The 20008-nt window shown below is 42.5% G+C and overlaps 1 protein-coding gene and 1 non-coding gene across 8 annotated transcripts in view; both read right to left on the bottom strand.

The window, feature by feature from the left end:
- Window positions 1–7043: 7043 nt before the first annotated feature.
- Window positions 7044–7135, bottom strand: trnar-ucu (transfer RNA arginine (anticodon UCU)). Its single transcript is given in 2 exon segments — window positions 7044–7079; window positions 7099–7135. It is a non-coding gene; the product is annotated as a tRNA-Arg (tRNA).
- Window positions 7136–7209: 74 nt separating this feature from the next.
- Window positions 7210–20008, bottom strand: part of dipk1c (divergent protein kinase domain 1C) — a 30360-nt gene continuing 17561 nt past the window's right edge. For all 7 annotated transcript variants that reach the window (XM_067485429.1, XM_067485428.1, XM_067485427.1 and 4 more), the window contains 7 exons: window positions 15943–16146; window positions 15801–15854; window positions 15526–15713; window positions 14010–14319; window positions 12340–12504; window positions 9366–9440; window positions 7210–8806 (listed from right to left, as the gene is read on the bottom strand). In XM_067485429.1, coding sequence (XP_067341530.1) covers window positions 8594–8806; window positions 9366–9440; window positions 12340–12504; window positions 14010–14319; window positions 15526–15713; window positions 15801–15854; window positions 15943–16146 — 1209 coding nt within the window. In that variant the 3' untranslated portion in view covers window positions 7210–8593. The remainder of the gene's footprint in view (window positions 8807–9365; window positions 9441–12339; window positions 12505–14009; window positions 14320–15525; window positions 15714–15800; window positions 15855–15942; window positions 16147–20008) is intronic.

Raw genomic sequence — 20008 nt, forward strand, 5'->3', positions numbered from 1 at the left:
GGTTGTTGGTTTGATTCCCTGCTCCTCCAGTCTCAGTGTGTGTGATTAGGAGAGTGAACTGAAAGCAGAATAAAGCCCTCTGATTACAGATAAGGTTGAGCAGTGCAGCCCGTCCACCATTTTATGGTTCTTCTTCACAGCTGTAACTGCAAACATCTGTAAAATGTCAGCATTGATCAACCTGATAACTTTTTTAATTTCTGTGGTTGGCATCAGGACTCTGCGTGGTGTCAGGTCATTAAGTGAATCCAGAAGTTTTTGCGGATTAGACCTCCCAGCAGAAACATCTGGAGCCGGCATGTGGATCGGTGAAGGAGTCAGGACCCATTTCAACAGGTAGAGTCAACACTGCTAATGCATTAAAACACACAGTAACATTTGTCCAACTGTATCACTGGTCTTCTCCAACGTGCTGTGAGACGGAGCTGCTGCTGCTTCCAATCAGCCTGCGAGAAAATGGATCCGTCTCAGAGAGAGTGACGCATGTTTCTGTGTTGTCCAGCCGAGGAGTTCGCTGCTCAGTGTGCACACAGAAAACTGTACGTACAGAATCACCTGTGACTTATGTTTGTTGAGTAGTGAACACACTTGTTGCATCCTAACATCTAGAGGTGGATGAAGACAAACGCTTGGACATCAACATTCAGAGCAGGAAGTTTTCTGACATTCTGAGTGATTATTACATTGGAAAAAAAAGAAGAAATTATCTCAGAGATTAAATTTAGAATAACCACCACATTATTATTTCCCTCAGCTGCTGCGTTTCACTTTAGAACACGAGCTGCTCCTGTGGTTGTGGCTCATAAAAAGGAAAAGCAGCAACAGCAGCTCTGCAGATATTCACAGATTCAGCCTGGTGCTTGGATCAGTCACTTATACACTTAGCACACAGATCCCACAGTTTTACCAATTCATGTGTCATTTATCTAGTTTTGTGGAACAATATCAAATATATGTTACTGTTCTGAACGCTCACAACATTGTTCAGTTACAAATTTGCTGTTTCAGATTCTCCAAAACCACCTGGAGAACAAAACACAATGTTCTATTTTAATGGCTCCTGTGATTCTCTCTGCCTGTGGCTCTGAGTCCAGTGTGTTTATAGACCCATCAGTCACAGCTGCAGAACCAGCTTTAAAGAAACGTAAAAAAACCTGAAAAAGGCCGGAACCTGATTTCTGGGATAACGTGCACACCAATTTATTCCACCCATGTACACATCACATCCACATCAGGTGTTGAAAGCCAGAACATCACAGCAGGCAGGACGTGACCCTGCTGCAGCTGGATCAGTCCAGGTGTGAACATGTGGAACTCTTCACCCAGATTTTCACACATGCATCAGTGCAGAGGAACTCTGGGTCACGTCAGGGGTCAGACACATGTAATGACTCTTCATCGTCTCTGGTGCTGTTTTCATTTCCTCCCTCATCCTGTTCGTTTCTCTTTGTCTGCTTTTCTTTATTTGGATTATAAATCTGAGAAACTATGAGGTTTAGACCAGACTAGTATTTACTTTGTGAAATTACTTTGCTGTGATAAAATGAGTCTACAAATCAAAAGTCTTCAATCAGAGCCGGTGCAAAGAAGATTAAGCATGAACGAGTAATGCACTTCCTGCATTTCCTCCTGGCTGAGCAGCTGTTATATACTAGGTCTTTAAAAAATGAGAAAATGTTGATGATTCCAGGAGGAACTGGGAAAAAGTGAAAAACCTTTAACGTGGATTTGTTGCCACTAAAGTGAAAATACAGGATTTTTATTTGAGACCGAACATTTGTATTATATAAACAACCCACAGTATTTTTTAAGTAAACATATAGATTATGGTTAAAAAACGCTCACACACACACACACAGACCTGTCGCTGGGTCCTACACCCTGATCCTCCTGCTGCAGCTTTGAAGTCTGCTGCTCTGTGATCAGAAAGCAGCAACAACTGCAGCCAGATGGCAGGAAACTGATCACGTGTTGGAAACGTCAGAGAGCCAGGAGAGGTCACCTGGAACAGGCAGAAGGTGTGTGTGTGTGTGTGTGTGTGTGCGTGCGACTTGTGTTACAGTGTGAACGAGGAAAACAAAGCTTTTCTCAGATGATGTTGTGCGGTGGTATTTGACTAAAATGATGACAGGACGGTTGAATGGGTTTAAAGTGAGTGTTAACATTTGTTGTGTGACCGCAGATTGAAGAACAAAATAACTGCAAAGAGATGCACAAAAAGAGACTAAATAAAGATGCAAATGACGGACGGTGGAGGTGCGAAGTGATTAAAACACACACAAACACTGAGAGATGCAATAGGACTTTGAAGTGATGCAAGGTAACTGCAAACACATCACACGACACAGAGATGCAAATGAATAAAAAAAGACACAAACCCTACAAACAGATGCAAACATCACTTTGAAGATGTGCAAGATGAATTAAACACACACACACGAAATGACGAGAAAGAGACGCAAAACACAGAGAAAACATTGTTAAGTGATGCAAACGGATAAAAACCCAACCGACAGATACAAAACCACATGAAGATGCAAGAATCACAGTTACACCGAGTTACAAACAGCAAAAGGAACAAAAACAGGTCACAGAGAAGACACATAACATGTCCCCTGCTTTGGACATGTGACATGTGAACCTGTTCGGTTTTCAGGTGACACTGGGCTGGATGGACAGAAGAGGTGGGTTATAACAGGGTCGGGACGTGTCCAACATGTCTTCTGAATCAAAGTGCTCAGGGAAGAGAAGCGGTTTCTGCCCCCTCGGCTGCTCTGCTCCCCCTCCTCTTCATCACAGCTCAGAGGGTTTATTGCTCCCAGTTCAGACGTAACACAGTGTGAAATTAGTTTCTGAAGAACAGAGCCAACATGGCGTTTTATCACCTCTTATCTCGCGTCCTCTCACTGAACTGGAGCGGAGCTCAAACTGGGGACGAACCGGACTCAAAGTCCGACTTCAGTGAAAAATCAATCAACACTAATGATTTCACTGGAACTTTCCACCAAACCAAACATTATGGAAATTCCTGAACAGAGAGATCAAATCAGTTTTACTGTAATTTGACAGAAGACTGAGAGCAGCAATCAGCGCTGAGCGTTTTGGCAGCGTCGATAATAAGAACTGGAACAAGCGACTGTGACTGGAAACAAAGTGAGGCCTGCAGAGTCAGTCCGGACACCAGAGACCATGTCATGTGACTCACATGTGACACCTTCTTTTTGTTCCCAGATAAAGAGTAAGGCTTGGCCAACATGTTGTCCTCTCTCCTGTCTCTGCTGCCAGTCTTTCCACTTTGAGTCTCCTCTCTCCAGCAGCTAAACTGAAGGGATTTAATGGGTTTTTAAGAGCGCGCGTGGCTCCCTGCAGACGTCTCCCTCTCAGAGATGATGAAGATCAGCTTCACTCAGGTGCTGGAAACATGAAACACCAAGGAATTCGAGGCAGATGACGTTTATTCACAGAAACCCTGATTCCCTGAACCAAACTGGCTTCAGTTTTCTTTCTTTTTTATTTGAGGAGCAGTGAAACCACGTCCGTGGCTGCAGTCACAGGAGGCTCTACACAGACTTGAGTTTCTGACGGAATTGAACATCGCATCTTTAAAAGCTCTTTAAAAAAAACCCTGAGCTAAAACTGGAGCGGCAGCCTCAGAGGGAACAAACCCTGCAGCTGGATGTTTTTCCAGCCGTTACCAACGCAACCAGATGATTTATGTCCACTTAGCTTCAAACACTGGTTTCATTCATCAGGTTTTGAAACATCTCACTGAGGAGCAAACATCATAAATCTTCAAAGATTTCTGCCCCGAGAGGAATTAAGCAACGCGCAGTCTTTTGACGTCCTTTTGGCAAATGTGAAGAATTTCATCAGCAGCAGCAACTTGTCTCCTCCTGCATGAAGGAGACAAGTTCACACATGGACAGAGACTTTAGCAAAGATGATCTCACAGTGATTTCAGTGACAAAACGGTCAGATGTGTCCGTGTGAAGGCTCAATGCAACTTAATTCGGACTCATTGCTACGAGCTGAGTCACTAACAGCAGAGATGTTGATCAGAGATGCGTCAGCAGGTGTTTTTCGGCTCCAGCAGCTGATGCCAAACTCAGCAGGAGCTGCCGCTTCAACGACCTCTGTGTTTGTATCCCATCAGCTTGAAGAGCTCGATCCCCTGCAGACGTCTGGTTAACTGGATCCTGTGACAATGTTCCTGTTTGGCAGTAACGACCAGTGTCTCAGTAATGTTGTTACAGTCACTGCATCCAGAAAGGTGTCACACCTGCACACGTCACTATCAGCAGAAGGTGGAGATGCCTACGTTCAGCTTCTAGAAATGTTCCCGTTTCTTAGCCTTAATTAGGATGAAAGGTGGAACAAATATTCTTTCCACGGTGAAAAACACAACGTCAAACATCTTGAAACACGTGTGAAGACAAAAACAACAATGTGTGAAGCTTGCTGAAGTTCACCCCAACAACGATGATCCATCTGCTGTGGCCTGGATTTAAACTGGATTTGAATTGTTGAAAGCAGCTACAACAATCAGCGAAGAACTAATGAAGCCTGTGGCTGCAGGTGTGATGAGGATTGTTGCTCATTTCCACTAATGACCCTTCGAAAAAGTAACATACTGAGTAATTGAGCAAGATAATATATTATATATTTTTAACACTAAACACTGTGGCTGTGAGTTTAATGATTTATCATCATTTGTAAATGTGGAAAATTAGTCGTCGTCTTCCGTTCTGCTTTACTGAAACGAGGAACTTTGTGGTGCAGTGCTGCTCTGTGATCAGGAATTGTCTCATCCACCCTGGCAGAAGAGCAGCAGGGAGCAGCTTTGCATGTTGGCAGCACATCTGCAGAATGAGGTAACTGTTGGACAGCTGCAAATCCCCAGGAGTCTGCTCTGAGGTTTGCTGCGTAAAAGGCAGCGCGCTCATCCATCATTACCATCCTGGAAGCTCAGTGGTGCTTTATCTCACAGAGAACTGCAGGGACGGGATCTGGTTGAAGGGTTGGGTTTTTGTAAAACGCTGAATGTCTGTTCTTCACGGCTGCTCGGTTTTCAGGCTGAATTTCAGACCTTTTTTTTTTTCTTACAGCGTGTGAAGTTATGGAAATGAAAACGGGCTGAAGTTGGTTGTAGGTTGGAAGATTTTCATGATGTGGTAACACTGGTTTCTTTCTGAAATGTCCAGCAAACAGTGTGAGAGGAGTCCATGCACATCAGGGACACGTTAGGAGCTTGGACACGTGTCTGCACCTGTAGTGGCCGCGAGGCCGCAGCAGCCAGAGACACACAAATAAAGTTTGTGTGTTTGAACAATGTTTCCACGCTGAGACTCTCCTTTGTTTTTAATGTGAGGAGAAACCAGTGTTTCTGACTGCTCCTGGTTTTCCACCTGTCAGACTCCATGTTCTGGCATCTCAGAGACAGAACGAAGTCCAGGACGTGCTGCTTCTGTGGCTGCATCTCTTAGAGCAGGGACATTCTAGCACTGCATGCACATCACCAGCTGCCTCATCACGTCATCCACTAGGGGGCAGAATAAGGCCTAATCATCCGCAGACACAGCAGGTATGTAGGTGTGGACAGTTGTGGACAGGCTCAATTGTCTGATAGCTCCCTGCACATCAACAGACGCTCAGATGTCTTGTGTGTCTGTAGTCATTTTGCATGTCTTTGTTTTGTGTCTCTTTCTGGGCCTGGGTCCTGCTGGATCCTCCAGCAGAAGAAGAAGGAGAAGAAAACACAATGTGATGTCAACAATAAAGCTCTGGTCAAAGCCCAAAGGGTGGAAAACACTTGTGTCTCTGGAAGTGATGTTTAAGTTGCTGCTTCTTGTGCATCAGCATTTTATTATTACATTAAATCTGGTTCCAATGCGCTGTCCATGTTATCAGAACACAAAAAACTTGTGATACGAAGTTTTCTATGAGCCTCCACTTTTTTTACAAAGTGAGGATGTGAGTTCTTCCACTGAAGTCACGTTCCCGGTCAAATTTGAAACAGCCTCTTCTCATTTGTTTCTTAATTTCCTAAAATGAAACTTTAGCTGATGTTTTGGATTCTCAGTCCAGATGGGTGGAGCTTGTCTCTGGCATGTTGCGACTACCTTCTGTCTCCTGCTGCTTCTCGGATTACTGCTTTGAGACCTGGACGTGGCCCCTGGAGTCAGTGAGGAGGAAGAAGTATTTCTGCCATTTAGAAAAAAAAAAACTGAATTTCAACCCTGCTTTGTTTTTTCTTCGATGTATGAATTTAACTTTGTCTTCGGCTGGTTTCCTGACTTCTTCATTCCTGGCAGGGTTCAGTTGTAAAACACGTTTTGACGTCTGTGCCCAGTTATTAGTGGACACAGAAGAACAGATGATGGGATCTGAATTGTCTAAACTCCTCAATGATGTGTTTAGTTTGTAAAAAGAAAAAAAAGACCTCAGCTACCAGCAGCTGCTTTGATGAGCAGCTGGAGAAGATTTGGAACCTGATCCTGCAGAGACAGAGGGAGAGAACTGGGTTAGTTTATGGGAGATGGTGCAGTTAGATCTCAGGGGGCTTCAGCAGATCACAGCAGTTCTCAGCAGAGTCCAGTGCAGCTCTTTCTGTCTTTTCAGGACACTTTAGCTTTTATTACATGACGTGCACCAAAGGACGACATGATCACATCTCACGCACCATAACCACACCCAGGGTCACTGGGGATCGACTGTCTTTGAATTGCACAGTCTAGAGCGGCGGTTCTCGATCCGGTTCCTCAAGGACCCCTGCTCTGCTTGTTGTCCAACCCGCTCACTGCTGATCATCTGGATCAGGAGTGTTCAGTCAATTAAAAGCTGGAGGATAAAATTTACTTTGTCCTCCCCGACTCAGTCTGCATCCTAGAGGCTACATTGCGGCTTCTGACTGACTAAACGCACCTAATCCAGGTGTCCAGCAGTGGGTGGAGCAGGGTCATGTAGAAAACACAAGATTCAGAAGCACAGACTGTGTGTGAACCAGTGGTCGTCTAAAGCAAGACGATCATGCAAAGTGAAAACATTGACTCTGGTGGGACTTGAACCCACAACCTTTGAATCACTTCCTCTGTGTTTTGCTAGAAGTCCAATGCGCTGTCCATTGCGCCACAGAGCCACACGCACACTAGTGCCTCCTGGATTTGTCCTCACTGCTTCCCCCCTTTTGAGAAATGGACACAACACAAACTCCCTGTTTGACGTTTGATCTTTAATGTTGATGCTTTTTTTCCCGTGAAAACCTTCACAAATATCAAGCAAAATGTTAAATGTGATATTCAAACTGCTCACTTTTTAACAGAATAACACACTGTGAGGTTAGTAATAAAAGCTGCAGTGTTTCTGCACAATGAACTCACAGAAGAACAGATTTTATTATTGGTACATATGAACAGATCGTACCTGTATTCCCAGAATCCTGGCTCTGCAGAGACCATTAGTCACTAAACCTCTACAGAACGCTAGAATGAAGCTGACTCAGCAATGTCACCCACAGGTCCAGTCGTAGTATTAATACTACACAAAAACAAGTCAAGTACAGCAGTTGGGTATGAAGGTACGTGCTGAACTGCAAATGTACTGAATCCTGGGGCCTGTTGTTTTCTGCTAAAATATCAGCTCTTGCAGCAAAACATTATCTTTCTCTAAACTTAACAAATGTGCTTGATTTCTTAAACTAAACACTCAGAGGACTCAAACTACAGTCCACACTCATCTCAACCAGCTCTGCAACTTCATGTAGCACCAGTTGCCCAGACACGTGATCAATGAGCATTAAAAGATGCTGGATAGAGACAAACTTACTATCTCTGACATCCAGCTTAATATTTGATGTGAGAATTGTGTCGTTAGCTTTATGTAGTTTTCAGAAAGAGCAAATTGGTGTAAGTTCTAAATCAATGCACTGTATTTCATGGTGGAAACGATGACTCCACATACACTTTCCACACATTTATGCAGTTATTTTGAAATGAAAATAATTACTTTTAGCAGCTTCCATCCAACAGTGTCAGTTATCTGTCTCCTCTCAGTCTAAAATGATTGAATTATGAACAGACGCCACAAACTCACCACTGTAAACCTGAAAATTGACTTGATTTTACATTGTATCTGCAGCTTGTTTTCTTATTACAGTCTCTCTTCAAACAAGAGATGTTTCAAATCTCACTGAGACTATTGGGTTTAGTAAAAGAGAAAACCATCAGAGGGTCCATGAAGACTGGATAGTTTATAGTCCTCTGATGAGAAGACAGTTAAGGCGTAGTCAGTCAGTATTTCAGTCCTGGTGTGAAAATATCCACTTTCAAAGTGTCTAGAGAGAATCTGAGATTCAAATAATAGTAAATGTAGCTTTTGCTTCATTGTATATGTCCCCAACCTCACAGTTTGCCCTGCTTCCCCTCAGACATAAGATCATTTGATGTTTGGGGTCTCAGTTTGTGTTCGGCTTCTTCCCAAAGAAGCTGTCTCATTAAACCTCACCGGAAAAGTTTCCCGCTGTAACCAAGCGTCTGTTTACAGTGCAAAGGTCAGAGCTCCCACAGGTCTGAGATGTCTGAGACTCCAGCTCGTGTCTTCAGAAGTTTAGGGCAGTGTGGACGTGGCCTTTCCCCTCCCACCCCCCCCCTTCTTCACCTGAAACCCCTTCCTCTTTGAGGAGGAGGGTCAGGATGTGGAGGAGACGCTGATAGATACCCCTGCCTCCTCCTCCTCCTCCTCCATCTTCGTCTCTCTCCTCCACACCTCCTTCTGTTTCTGAACACTCCTGCACTGCTCTCTGCAGCTCAATCTGTTTGGATGGAAAAAATACAGAGAAAAATTCTAATGTGATTCTGAGACTGAACATTTTGAGCTGAAATTGATTTAGATCCAACATCATAACACCGCTTGTATTTTCTGATATCGTTATCGTATCCTTATTTCAGCCTATCCTGTCTGTCCCTGAGGACCGATCCCTGCTTTGTCTCTGTTTGGCATCTGGACAGAGAGGGACAGCGACAGGTGGTTTTGTAGAAATTAAAATAGCTTTGATTTGAAGTAAAAGTCAACAACTAAGCCTTAAGACACAAAACTAAAATGAGTTGCAGGAAATGTTTAAATAAATATGCAAAAGACTTCTGAGGGCTGAGAGCTGTTTAGAGAGCAGGAAGCATTACATTAAATCATTTCCACTCTCTGAACTGAATTTATTTTCTTAAAATTTCTTCAATACACTGCACATAAAGTCATTTAGACTGTGGGTCCATTTTGTTCCTGTTGTTTGTAAAACAGCTAATGTTAGACATACATGTACACAAATATAAAAAAGAAATGTAAATAAAAACAATATGAATAAATAACCCGCCTACCTGCAGAGGGAGACCTGCTTTGGCCCCCAGCAGCGTGGGAGAAAACCAAGGCCTGAAAATCTTTTCACAGATCACCTTTAAAAAAAAAAGACGAAGAAAAGTGAAGATATATAGAAAAATAAAAAATTGAATGTAGTGGAGGAAATACAACAAAGAAAAGTAGAGATAAGATGGGGAAATAAAAGCATATAGTGCAAGAAAAGGAAAATGAGGAGAATAGTTTAAAGCAGAAAATAAGACACTGGAGCGATAACAGGAAAATGTGAAGAAGTTGAAATAATGGAGGCAGTGAGTCAAAACAGAAGAGACAAACTAAGTTAGAAACGAGGGCTTAGAGGCGAGTTTGAGAAAAGAAAGAAAAAAACAGCATCAAATAAAAACCAAGTGATTCTGAATGTGGTGTTTTTTTCTTTTCTGTTTTTTTTTTTTCCATTATGCAGATGATGCCTCGCTATTCATTATTATCCGCTCTTCATGTTGCTGCCGCTCAGTTAAAAACACAATGAGTCCTTTCTCTGAGGAGATGATTGACAGGCGGAGGGTCATCAGAGGTCGTGCTCAGGAGACACCTGTGGAGCCACGATGGTCCAATTGAAGAGCGGTGTGTCATCGATGTCTCATCAACACTTTGTGTCCTGTGCCAGTGTTTGGTCTGGTCTTCACTCATCTTCACTTCTGTTTTTCATTTCCTTTGTTCTTTTGCTCTTGTTAATTTCCCCTTTTTTCATCTTAAACTTGTCAAAGTCCGACTCTGCAGTCTCCTGTGTATCATGTTTGTGCATCATGTCCAGTCATCACCTTTAGAGAAGTGTCCTTCCTCCGTCTCATATTTGCACAGTCTCCTCTGATGAATGCAGGTATCTCATATCATATGACATGTGATACGGGAGCAGGCAGGGTGATGAGAGTCTGTCCGGCCTTTGTCACAGAGATGGCGGCGGCGGCGGCGATGTCCGGCTCCGCTTTTGTCTCTCAGACGTTTCCTCCGAGTCTGATAGGCTGATGCTTCAAATATGGCTTCAAAATACTAAGTTTTCCAGAAAGTCATATTGGAAAAGCCCAAATTATGATGAAGAAGGTTTATTGCTTCCGATCCTTTGGCAGATCCCTGTTAGCGGTTTTAAGATCCTGATTTGTCACTAAAGCTAATCTCACGTAGCCAAATTCAGTTTCTTCCTAAATCTCTTTTAATTTTATCTCATGGCCTTTATTAAAAAAATATTATTCATGTTTTTCCTTACTTGTATTTGTTGCTGTTCCTGGAAAGTGATTCATAACTAACTTTATTAAATCATGTTTTAAAATTTGTATTATTATTCATATTATAGTTTGCACAGCAATAAATATAATTACAAAGTATTTTTCATAAAAAATACCTTGTTTTGCAATTCATATCGAAAAATGTTACAACGCTCTAGTTAATCACTATTCCACAAATTCACATAATAATACATTCTTATTAATTCTAAAAATTTTAAACAATTTCTAATAATTGCTGTAATTTAGCAAATATTTCTGCTAATAATAACAACAACTCTTACTAAAGGAAAATAAAAACTTGTATTAAAAATATTTGAAATGATATGTGTTGATGTGCGCAATTGTAAAATATAAAAATAAATTAACAGCTGAAATTATTATTTTAAAATATCTATCAAATCAATAATAACTGATATAATTATATAATATAATTTAATTATATTTATGTAAGATCTTTGTTTTGAAAAATCTTTTTTTAAATGTTATTCTTTCACAAGTAACCAGTCTTACTGTCTAAATACTGATTGTAACAACGAACAGCATTTTATTTAGTGGTGAAATAGCCAGATTTGACTTTATTTACAGCATTTTAGAACTTTTAAAAACCAAAACCATTTGTCTAGAAACTTGTCTTTTTTTCTGCAATAAATAGAGAAAACATCAAAATAAACTAAAATAAAATTTGATCACTTCACTTAATTATATGAGGCTAAATTATTGGTCATATTGAAATATATTAAAAACAAGGAGGACAAATTATGTCAATGTCCTCGAAAATACAAATTAAAAATGACAACAAAATTAAAGCAATAAAATTATCATCCTGTTTGATTTGTTTTGATCATCAGGAAAAAAAGATTGGATTCGTTTTTGAAATTTTCATGTAAATATTTTCCCTTATCTCTGGTACAATTCAATAAACACTGTTTAAAAAAAAGATTAACTAGTTAATTTCTTTTCATGATTGATTTCAAAACACACAATGTGGGCAGATTCCAGGCTCCTCAGCTCAGTAATTATCATTCCACAGCTTTTCACAGCACACGATAATGAAATGTTGGGAAAGTTGGTTTTTACTCGACGCTGTCGTTTCTGTGTCCTGACCGCAGACATTTAGAGAAAAAAATCCTTCACACAAAAGCAAAATTACAGAAGCTGACATCTGACAGATGCATCCTGTAGATTATTTCTCAGACACAAGGCAACAAAAATACATATTTCAGAAATAAAACTTAAAATTGATACACAGTATTTGGAACCTTTCTAATGTTGCAGTTGTTGTTTTTACCTCAACAACAGTGTTGGAAATGAAAGTTTACAGCAAATAAATAAATAAGAAACTGTCTGATAATATCTGGTAATTGTAGTGATCTAATAATTATCATTTAATTTATAAACATTAAAAATAAGTTACTGTACATGAAAAAATACCATTATTTAGTTCAAACTTTTCTGTGGTTGAATGTCACAGTGCTTCACAATAAAAGACACATTTAGAGCAGGAACATTAAAGGTCATTTTAATGTGAGTTTATGTTGGAGACAGTGAGGAAGCTCAAAGCTGGATCATCCACAAGAGTCACAGTATCCAAGTACTTCAGTAAAAGTCCTGCACTCTTTTTATTAACCAGAGCTGCAGTGTAGAATCAGTGCATCAAACTGTCCACTGAACATTTGATGTATAGAGAAATGTATAGAAATTTCTCATGTCTTACCTGCAGGTTGCTGTTCGTGCGCTGGGGGCTGCACCTGCGCTTGCTCAGGTTACACCTGGACGAACAGTCGAAGAAGTTGCAGTCGTCGTCGCTGCTGCAGTTCTGGTCCAGGATGTCCCTCATCTTGGGCTCAAAGAAGGCCATGTCCACATCGATCGCCACCACCTGCGGGTGACGCAAACTGCTCAGTTTCTGTGGGGAATTAACTTTTTAAAGGTGTAAAAACTTTACTTATTAGTGCAAACACACACGACATTTGGCACATTAACACTATCGACAAGTATTAATATCTCACCTGAACACTTATTCTGCTTACATATTTTCTGATTTTAAATTTACATCTTTAGTTTAAACGATGGATAACTTTTTTACAAATATCTTTAAGTGTCAGTATTTTCAATTCTTTAAAGGAAACAAACTGTAACTTATTAACTACTGAACATGTGGCCGTAAACATATCCGTGATACTTAGAAATCAGCTTTTAATAAAACAAAGTTTACCTCCCCCCAAATTTCAAGGTGTTACATTTTTTGTTTTTAAATTTATCAATTTTGTTTATGAAATTTTTTTTAGTGTATTTGTTTTCTAAAATTCTTTCAAATAATGTGAATTGAAATATTAAGTAAGATATGTGTACTATGATACAGAGGTTTATTTCTAATATATTGAATGTATCACACATTTCATTTCTATCTGTTTTCTTTTTGTCTACAAAGCTGAACCAACAGTTTGTCAGTTCTTCAACTCTGTCAGCTCCAAACCATTTTTTCAAACGCCTCCCAAATATGTGGTGCTGTTTTACAACCAGGGTTTGCAGCTGGAGCAATATCCTGTAATAAGATGAAAGGATTCATTACAGCCTTTTCAGAGAAAGTAAAAACAGAGAAAGCTTTGTTTTCACCGTGGTTTTTGTTTGACGTGCAACATTTTAACAGCGCTGGCATTTCTGCAGTGACTCGTTAAATCTGTTCCATCAACACTTTTATAGGAAACGCTGTAATCCTGCTAATACTGTGAGAACTACGAGACCTCGGCTTCACTTGACATTTGTTGGAGCTGCAAATGCCACATTTAAAAGCTGGGTTTGTTTCTCTGCCTGCTCGTTTTCCACTGATCGTCAGCCTGAAGTGAGGAGGATAAAAAAAAGTGTTTTGTGATTGTTGGCCAGAGCCCAGCAGAGTCCTGACATGGTCTGTCTCCATCTGAATCCATCTGATAAAGCCTGAGCTTTGATGTGGTTTCTCTTCTGAGTCTCGACTCTTAACCAAAGGAAAATGCTTTGATTGGCTCTTTAGGTGAGTTTTTAGAGCTAATAGAATAATAATTGTAACATTACAGATGATTTCATTAGTTTAAAAACATCATAAAGAGATAAATTCACATAATATAACATTGACTTTGAATCTTGAAATGAAATTGATCATAAGTTTTCTTGTGTTAGAGAACGTGAACAGAGTCTGTTTGATGCTTTGTTGTTTTTAACTGTTTGCATTGGACGTATGAATTATCCTTTTGTTGTTTTGTGACTTTCTGCAGCTACATAAAATAAAATAAAATAAAAACATTTAAGAGAGCAGTCATCTCCCTCTCTGACAGCTTCCAACACTAACCTTCCTTTTATCATTTATCGAAGCCGTTCAGACGAAAGTCACTTCGGAGAAAAACTCACCGTCAGGTCGTTCCTGATGGCGAAGTTCTCCGCTTTGATGTCGCACAGGTGCAGCTTGTGGGTGAAGTCGTTGTCAAAGTGCCACACCATGTCCAGGAAGCTCAGCGCGATGCGATGCACCATCTCCCTGGTGCTCCACCTGCCGCGGGGTCCCGCTCGGTCCTGGGCCTGAAGCCCAGAAGCAGCCACCTCATCCAGGGAGAAGATGTTCTGGTCCCAGGCGTGTCCTGCAGACAGGTACTCCACCGCGTAGAAGTGACCGCAGGAGCCCAGCACCTTGGCCACGTGGATGCTGAGGTCCTGCAGGACTCTGGAGAAAGCGGAGCGATTAGAAACTGGATCAGTGTGTCTTTAACATCAGATCAGAACTTCACTAACTTTAACTTCATAACCTGCTGTAAAAAGCTTTGGCAGTGACACAAATGTCTCCAGCTCCAACTGTGCAGCTGTAGGTGCATGTTCTACTGTGTTCAGCTGCTGAAGGTTTACTGCAAAATGTCACTTTGTGTCGGCCACAAGTCACACACTCACACACACACACACACACACACACACAGACTCACACACACAGAAACACACACACACAGACACACATACACAGACATACACACACACAGAAACACACACACACACAGACACACACACACAGAAACACACACACACACAGAGAAACAAACACACACACACACACAGAAACACACAGACACACACAGACACACACACACACATGTGGGCGACTGTGGCGCAGGAAGGTAGAGCGGTTGTCCACCAATCTCACAGTTGTTGGTTTGATCCCTGGCTCCTCCGGTCACATGTCGAAGTGTCCTTGAGCAAGACACTGAACCCCAACTTAGTTGCTCTCAGTGAGTGTTGGCCAGCTGCATAGCAGCTCCCCGATCGGTGTATGAATGTGTATGTGATTGTGAGTGTGAATGGGTGAATAAGAAGCAGTGTAAAGCGCTTTGAGTGCCAACAGGTAGAAAAGTGCTATACAAGTGCAGACTATTTACATAAACACAGACACACACACACACACAGCTCATTATTTACTCCATCTGTCAGTCAGCTCTGCAGCAGCACAGGTCGCCTCTTCGTCTCGCTGGTTTTATTTTTGGCTTCCAGCCTGTTGGTCTCTGAGTGTCTTTGTCCTCTGACTGAAACACACTCGTCCACCTCGGATCACAACATGTGACATAGTTCCGGCTGAGATCAGCACACAGGACACTGTGCAGTTTATACTGCAGCTGTCATTCGGAGAAGCAGATGACTGCAGACAACACTGATCTGCTCACATTTCTCTCTTCATTTCATTTGCTGGCATCAGAAATTTCTTCACTGATTCTACAGAAACATTACTAAAGCTCAGCTGTAATTTCTATGGTTGACGTGACAAAGACAACAAAGTTGGACTAAATGGTACAAATATGAGTCTGTGGACAGTTTGTTGCACACCATCCCTGAACAGATATGAAGGACGTCGATGGTCTGACAGTGTCAGATATTTCTGGGGCCTCACCTGAGGAAGGTGTATTCCTCCTGCTGCAGCAGAGACCACAGTGACGACAGCTCGGCTCTGGAGTAACTCTTGTCTCTGTTTTTCAGCTTCTTCCCCCACAGTCTGGCCAGAGAGCTGTTGCTTCCTCCTCCTCCACCTCCCCCTTCTTCATCCTCCTCCTCCTCAGCCAGGCCCAAGGAGTTTCGTATCTGAGATCAGAGGAGAAGAATCGGCTCCGTACAGGTTGGAAAAGATGCGCTTTTGTTGCTTTACACACAGCAGACACTTTAATTTACCTCCATGGTGGCGTAGAAAACCACGTCGAGGGGCGACAGCTCCTCTGCTGTGTCCTGTCGAGCAGAGGAAAGGAGCTCGTTATTGTGAATCACTTACTTTTGCTCGTCTGGATAACAGCTCAACGCCTGCCACAGACTGCACCTGGTAGTCCAGGATCCCCAGGGGCTCGTAGGAGGAGAAATTCTCCAGCTTGGACTTGAGGATGATGGGCTTTCCTCTCCAGCGAGCCTCGACCACCTTCTTCCCGTTCTCGTAGTAGAGGCAGCGTTTGTACTCGACCAGGCCGAGCACGCACAGGTCCTCACACATGTCGCCCGTCACCGAGCCCTCACCGAACTCCAGACACTGCACGACAGGGTGGGGGGACACAGAGCAGTGGAGGAAGGTCATTGGCAGATTTACACTGCAGCCACAATATTAGGTACAGCAGCTCTGCCATGAAATCTACTTTTACAAGATTATAATTTCTCAGGTTTTAGGTTGAAACTGGTGATAATTCTACTCTCTGTTTATTATTAGTCGGTCGCACTCGTACAACTTTCACACAAACGTGCACAAAATGAGTTCTGACTCATGATAAATGAAATCTTTCATCATGTTACAGGTATGACAGCAGATAAAGCCATGAAGGGACCAGTTATGATCTAGTCTCAAATACAGAAAACTAGAGGCTTTACACCTTTTCTCACTAAAACATCAGCAGATCCTGCACAGTTTCTGTTTATCTTCGCTTCACCTTCTACCATCTGCTCCTCTGAGAAGCCGTTCACCTTCTGAGTGAACACACACACACACACACACACACACAGGCTTCATGTCTGAATGGCTCAGTGTCCGGAGGTGTGAGGGATGAGGTGCAGGATTAGCGTTGTTCTGGTCGGGGATCACCCGGCTAATCCTGGCTCTGCCCACATTCCTACACAAACATCAGTCAGTGAGAGACTAAAGCCCGACATCATCCCCCCCCCCCGGCCCCTCCTCTGCCTGCACCAACACCTGCTGGACCCTCACTGGGAGACGGGAACCAACAAGATCAGAGGGTCGGGTTCACGCCAGCAGGTGATTTGAGTTCAGGAGAAAGAAGCAGGAGAGGACAGACACAGGTGAGTGACCTGAGACAGACAGACTGAGGATGGACGAGCGCTCATGTTTTCAGCATCAGTTGTCGGGGACTTTAGATAATGTGAGCAGTTGGATTTTCATCTGTTTCCTGAAACATCTGCGGACGCCCTGTAAATCTGCACATGAGTGAATGTTAACATCTCACAGTGCTGCCTGCCTCAGAGCGGCTCGTGCTGCCAGCTGGATCCGGTCCGCGGAGATTTACGTGGGGCCATCAGATCGTCCTTAGCTTCAGCCGCACAGGCTCGTGCTGCGGCCGCAGGTGATTTACTGCTGCGTGAATCACTTTGTGTTGAACACAGCCGGAGTCTGTTGGAATAAGTGCAGCGTCATCGGGTTTGGCTGTGGCAAGACGCTGAAAACCATTTCTGCTTCGAAGAGCTGTGAGCTGGCACACAGTCGCTTCCTGACAGTTTTATTAATACAGCTGCAAATCAAACATTGCTCTCGGAGGCCTTTTAAAATCCCAGGTTTTGTAACACGATGAAAAGCTGAGAGTTTCTGGTCAAACAAGAGACTTTTAATGTTTCTGCTTTTTACTTTTTAACTGCACAAAGCAGAAGAAGTTTTTAATTTTTCATTTTCCCCAAACGTCTGCACACAATTCATGATTCCACTGTATTGAGAAGCCATTTAAAACTGGATATTTATACGACACTTACACTTTATGTTCTTTTAATTATTACTTTGGTTTGTATAGAGTAAAGCTAAGTCTGAGCTGAAGCAAATAAAAGGGATCAATAAAGTTTTATTGCATCTTTCTTCTATTTTGCTGCTCAGTAAAGGACAGAAATGCTGATCAAAATACTTTTCTTTGTTTCATCTGTTACAAAATCCCGAAGCAGCAGATGAATCTTCCGTGTGTGTGGATTTTTTTCATTAGTGGTGTTTTCATCCCAGTAAACAGCAGCTGGAGGCCAACACCTGTCCTCCTGCTCACCTGTCTGTCTTCAGTTAAAACCTAAAAGTGTTTCAGCTTATCTCACTCTGAGTGTGTGTGTGTGTGTGTGTGTGTTGATGGACTCGACAGCAGTGGGAGGGGATTTGTTGAAAGTCAAAGGAGACTCTGCAATTACTGTCCACCCTCCTCCTTTGAATAATAGTTCCTGCTGTCTGTCATCACAGTGAACGATAAGCACTGCGCTGTGTGTGTGTGTGTGTGTGTGTGTGTGTGTGTGTGTTATTGGCTCAGTATCAAAACGCTTAAAACATTTACAACAGAAAAGCTCTGATTGCTCTGGTGCTTTAAAGCATGAAATCAGTTCATGTTCGAGCTCCTCGTCCTCTCCAGGACCAGGATCTCGGAGCGGAAAACTCCTCCAGACTCAGACATCTGCTCCTCCTAATTCCCCGGATTTCCTCCGCTTTGAATCCCATCACCCTCTCCAGCTGCTTCCTCCCTCCTCGGCCCTGCACCGCGAACACTTTCCCACAGAGCTGCTGGGATCAGCTTCCACTTACTGAGTGTGACTGAAGGGAGATATGCTGAGGACGTGTGCGTGTGTGTAACTGTGTGTGTGTGAGTGTGTGTGAGTGTGTGTGTGTAACAAGCTAAAACACAACCTTGACACTATTGTCTATGTCTTGAATGGAGCTGGATTGTAAATGCTGAACATCTTCAGAAACATCATGTTTCCCTCAGATTATCAGTTGGTCTCCTGGTTGGTGTTTCGTTGATTGTTTCAGTCCTGAACGGTTCTTTTCAGAGGCTGCAGCCGGGACTCGTTCTTAGACCTTAGGTTCTAATAAAACCTATTAAGAAACTTCATTTTGGTTCTGCTTAGGGCAGCGGCATTGTGGAGGAGCGGTTAGTGATGCCGTCTCACAGGTCCTTGATATGAATCTTCAGCCCCTGAGATTCAAATCCGACTGTGTTTCCTCTCGGAGCTAAAAACCTCTCAAATTAACAGCTGGACGCACGCTGACACACACCTGCAACATCCAAAGTAGGACTGGGTCTCACTTCTTATCAGTTCCCTGTCTCGATGTCCAGCTAAGATTCGGTCTGTGACCGGATCCGATGAACAGGAACTAATGGATTATCAGTTATTCTGAGCAAACTGCAGAAGCTCCCACAGTGTTGGTTTGAGTCCAGACTGAAGCACTAAGATCTGGTAATGGAGCCTGGTCTGTCTGCCAAACTGCAGAGGGAGAGGAGATGGTTTTACATTTTTCTGTTCACAATACACTCAAAACCCAGGAGAAGTATTAGTACAGAGGATTGTACTCGCTGCAGCTGGTGTTCATTTAATTATTCAGAGTTTGCTCAAATCTTTTCCACATTTTGTTCTTGTCTTTCCCTTTCTGAGCGTTTTCACTCGTCCTCTTTTCTCGTCACCTGTTTTCTAACTTTCTTCTTCAATTCTGCTTCTTTTTTTTTGCTCGTTTATTTCAACAATGACAACACAAAGTCTTTCTAAACATCTGCAACTGCGTTTCGTTCAGTTTTTTTTCCATTATTCCCAAAGGCCGCGGACACCAGCTCGGGTTGCATGTCCTCCCTCTCTCTGCACACTTTGTGCAGCCGGAGCTTTTCCCTCCTGCCTTCACTCAAAGTTTTTATCTTCTTTTCTCACATTTTCCAACCATTCAGTTTCCTCTCATTTCCTCTTTCAGTCATTTCTACTTTCCTTCCATAACGTTTCCTTATGTCCTCCCTCCTTTCTGCAGACATTTTCTTCCTGTTGTTCCTGGTTTTTGGGGTTTTTATTCGGTCGTCTAATTTCCTTTACATTGCTTCTCTCCAGAAGGAGAGAAAGGCAGGTTTCTGTTTTCTTCTTCTTCCTTTCAGTTCTGTCTTTCCCGTCATTATTTCTTGTCTTCACGTTCCTCCTTTACCTCTTCTAAAAGCATGAACCCTCCCTCACCCTTAACCCGATTAGCTTTTTTCTCCATCTGTTGCTGATTCTCTGATTCTCAGTAACTCCTGGAGTTTTTCCTCAGACTCAGCGAGCGGCAGGAGAAAGTTGAGACGTTTCAGTCGGCGTGATCCGCAGTGAAAGGCCGTCTTTGTTTGTTCCGCTCTCACCAGCGCATTCCATGATGGTAAAGGCCGAACACACGAGGAACATTAAAACGCCCTAAT

The sequence above is a fragment of the Channa argus genome, chromosome 19, assembly GCF_033026475.1.
Source record: "Channa argus isolate prfri chromosome 19, Channa argus male v1.0, whole genome shotgun sequence".
Classification (NCBI taxonomy): domain Eukaryota; kingdom Metazoa; phylum Chordata; class Actinopteri; order Anabantiformes; family Channidae; genus Channa; species Channa argus.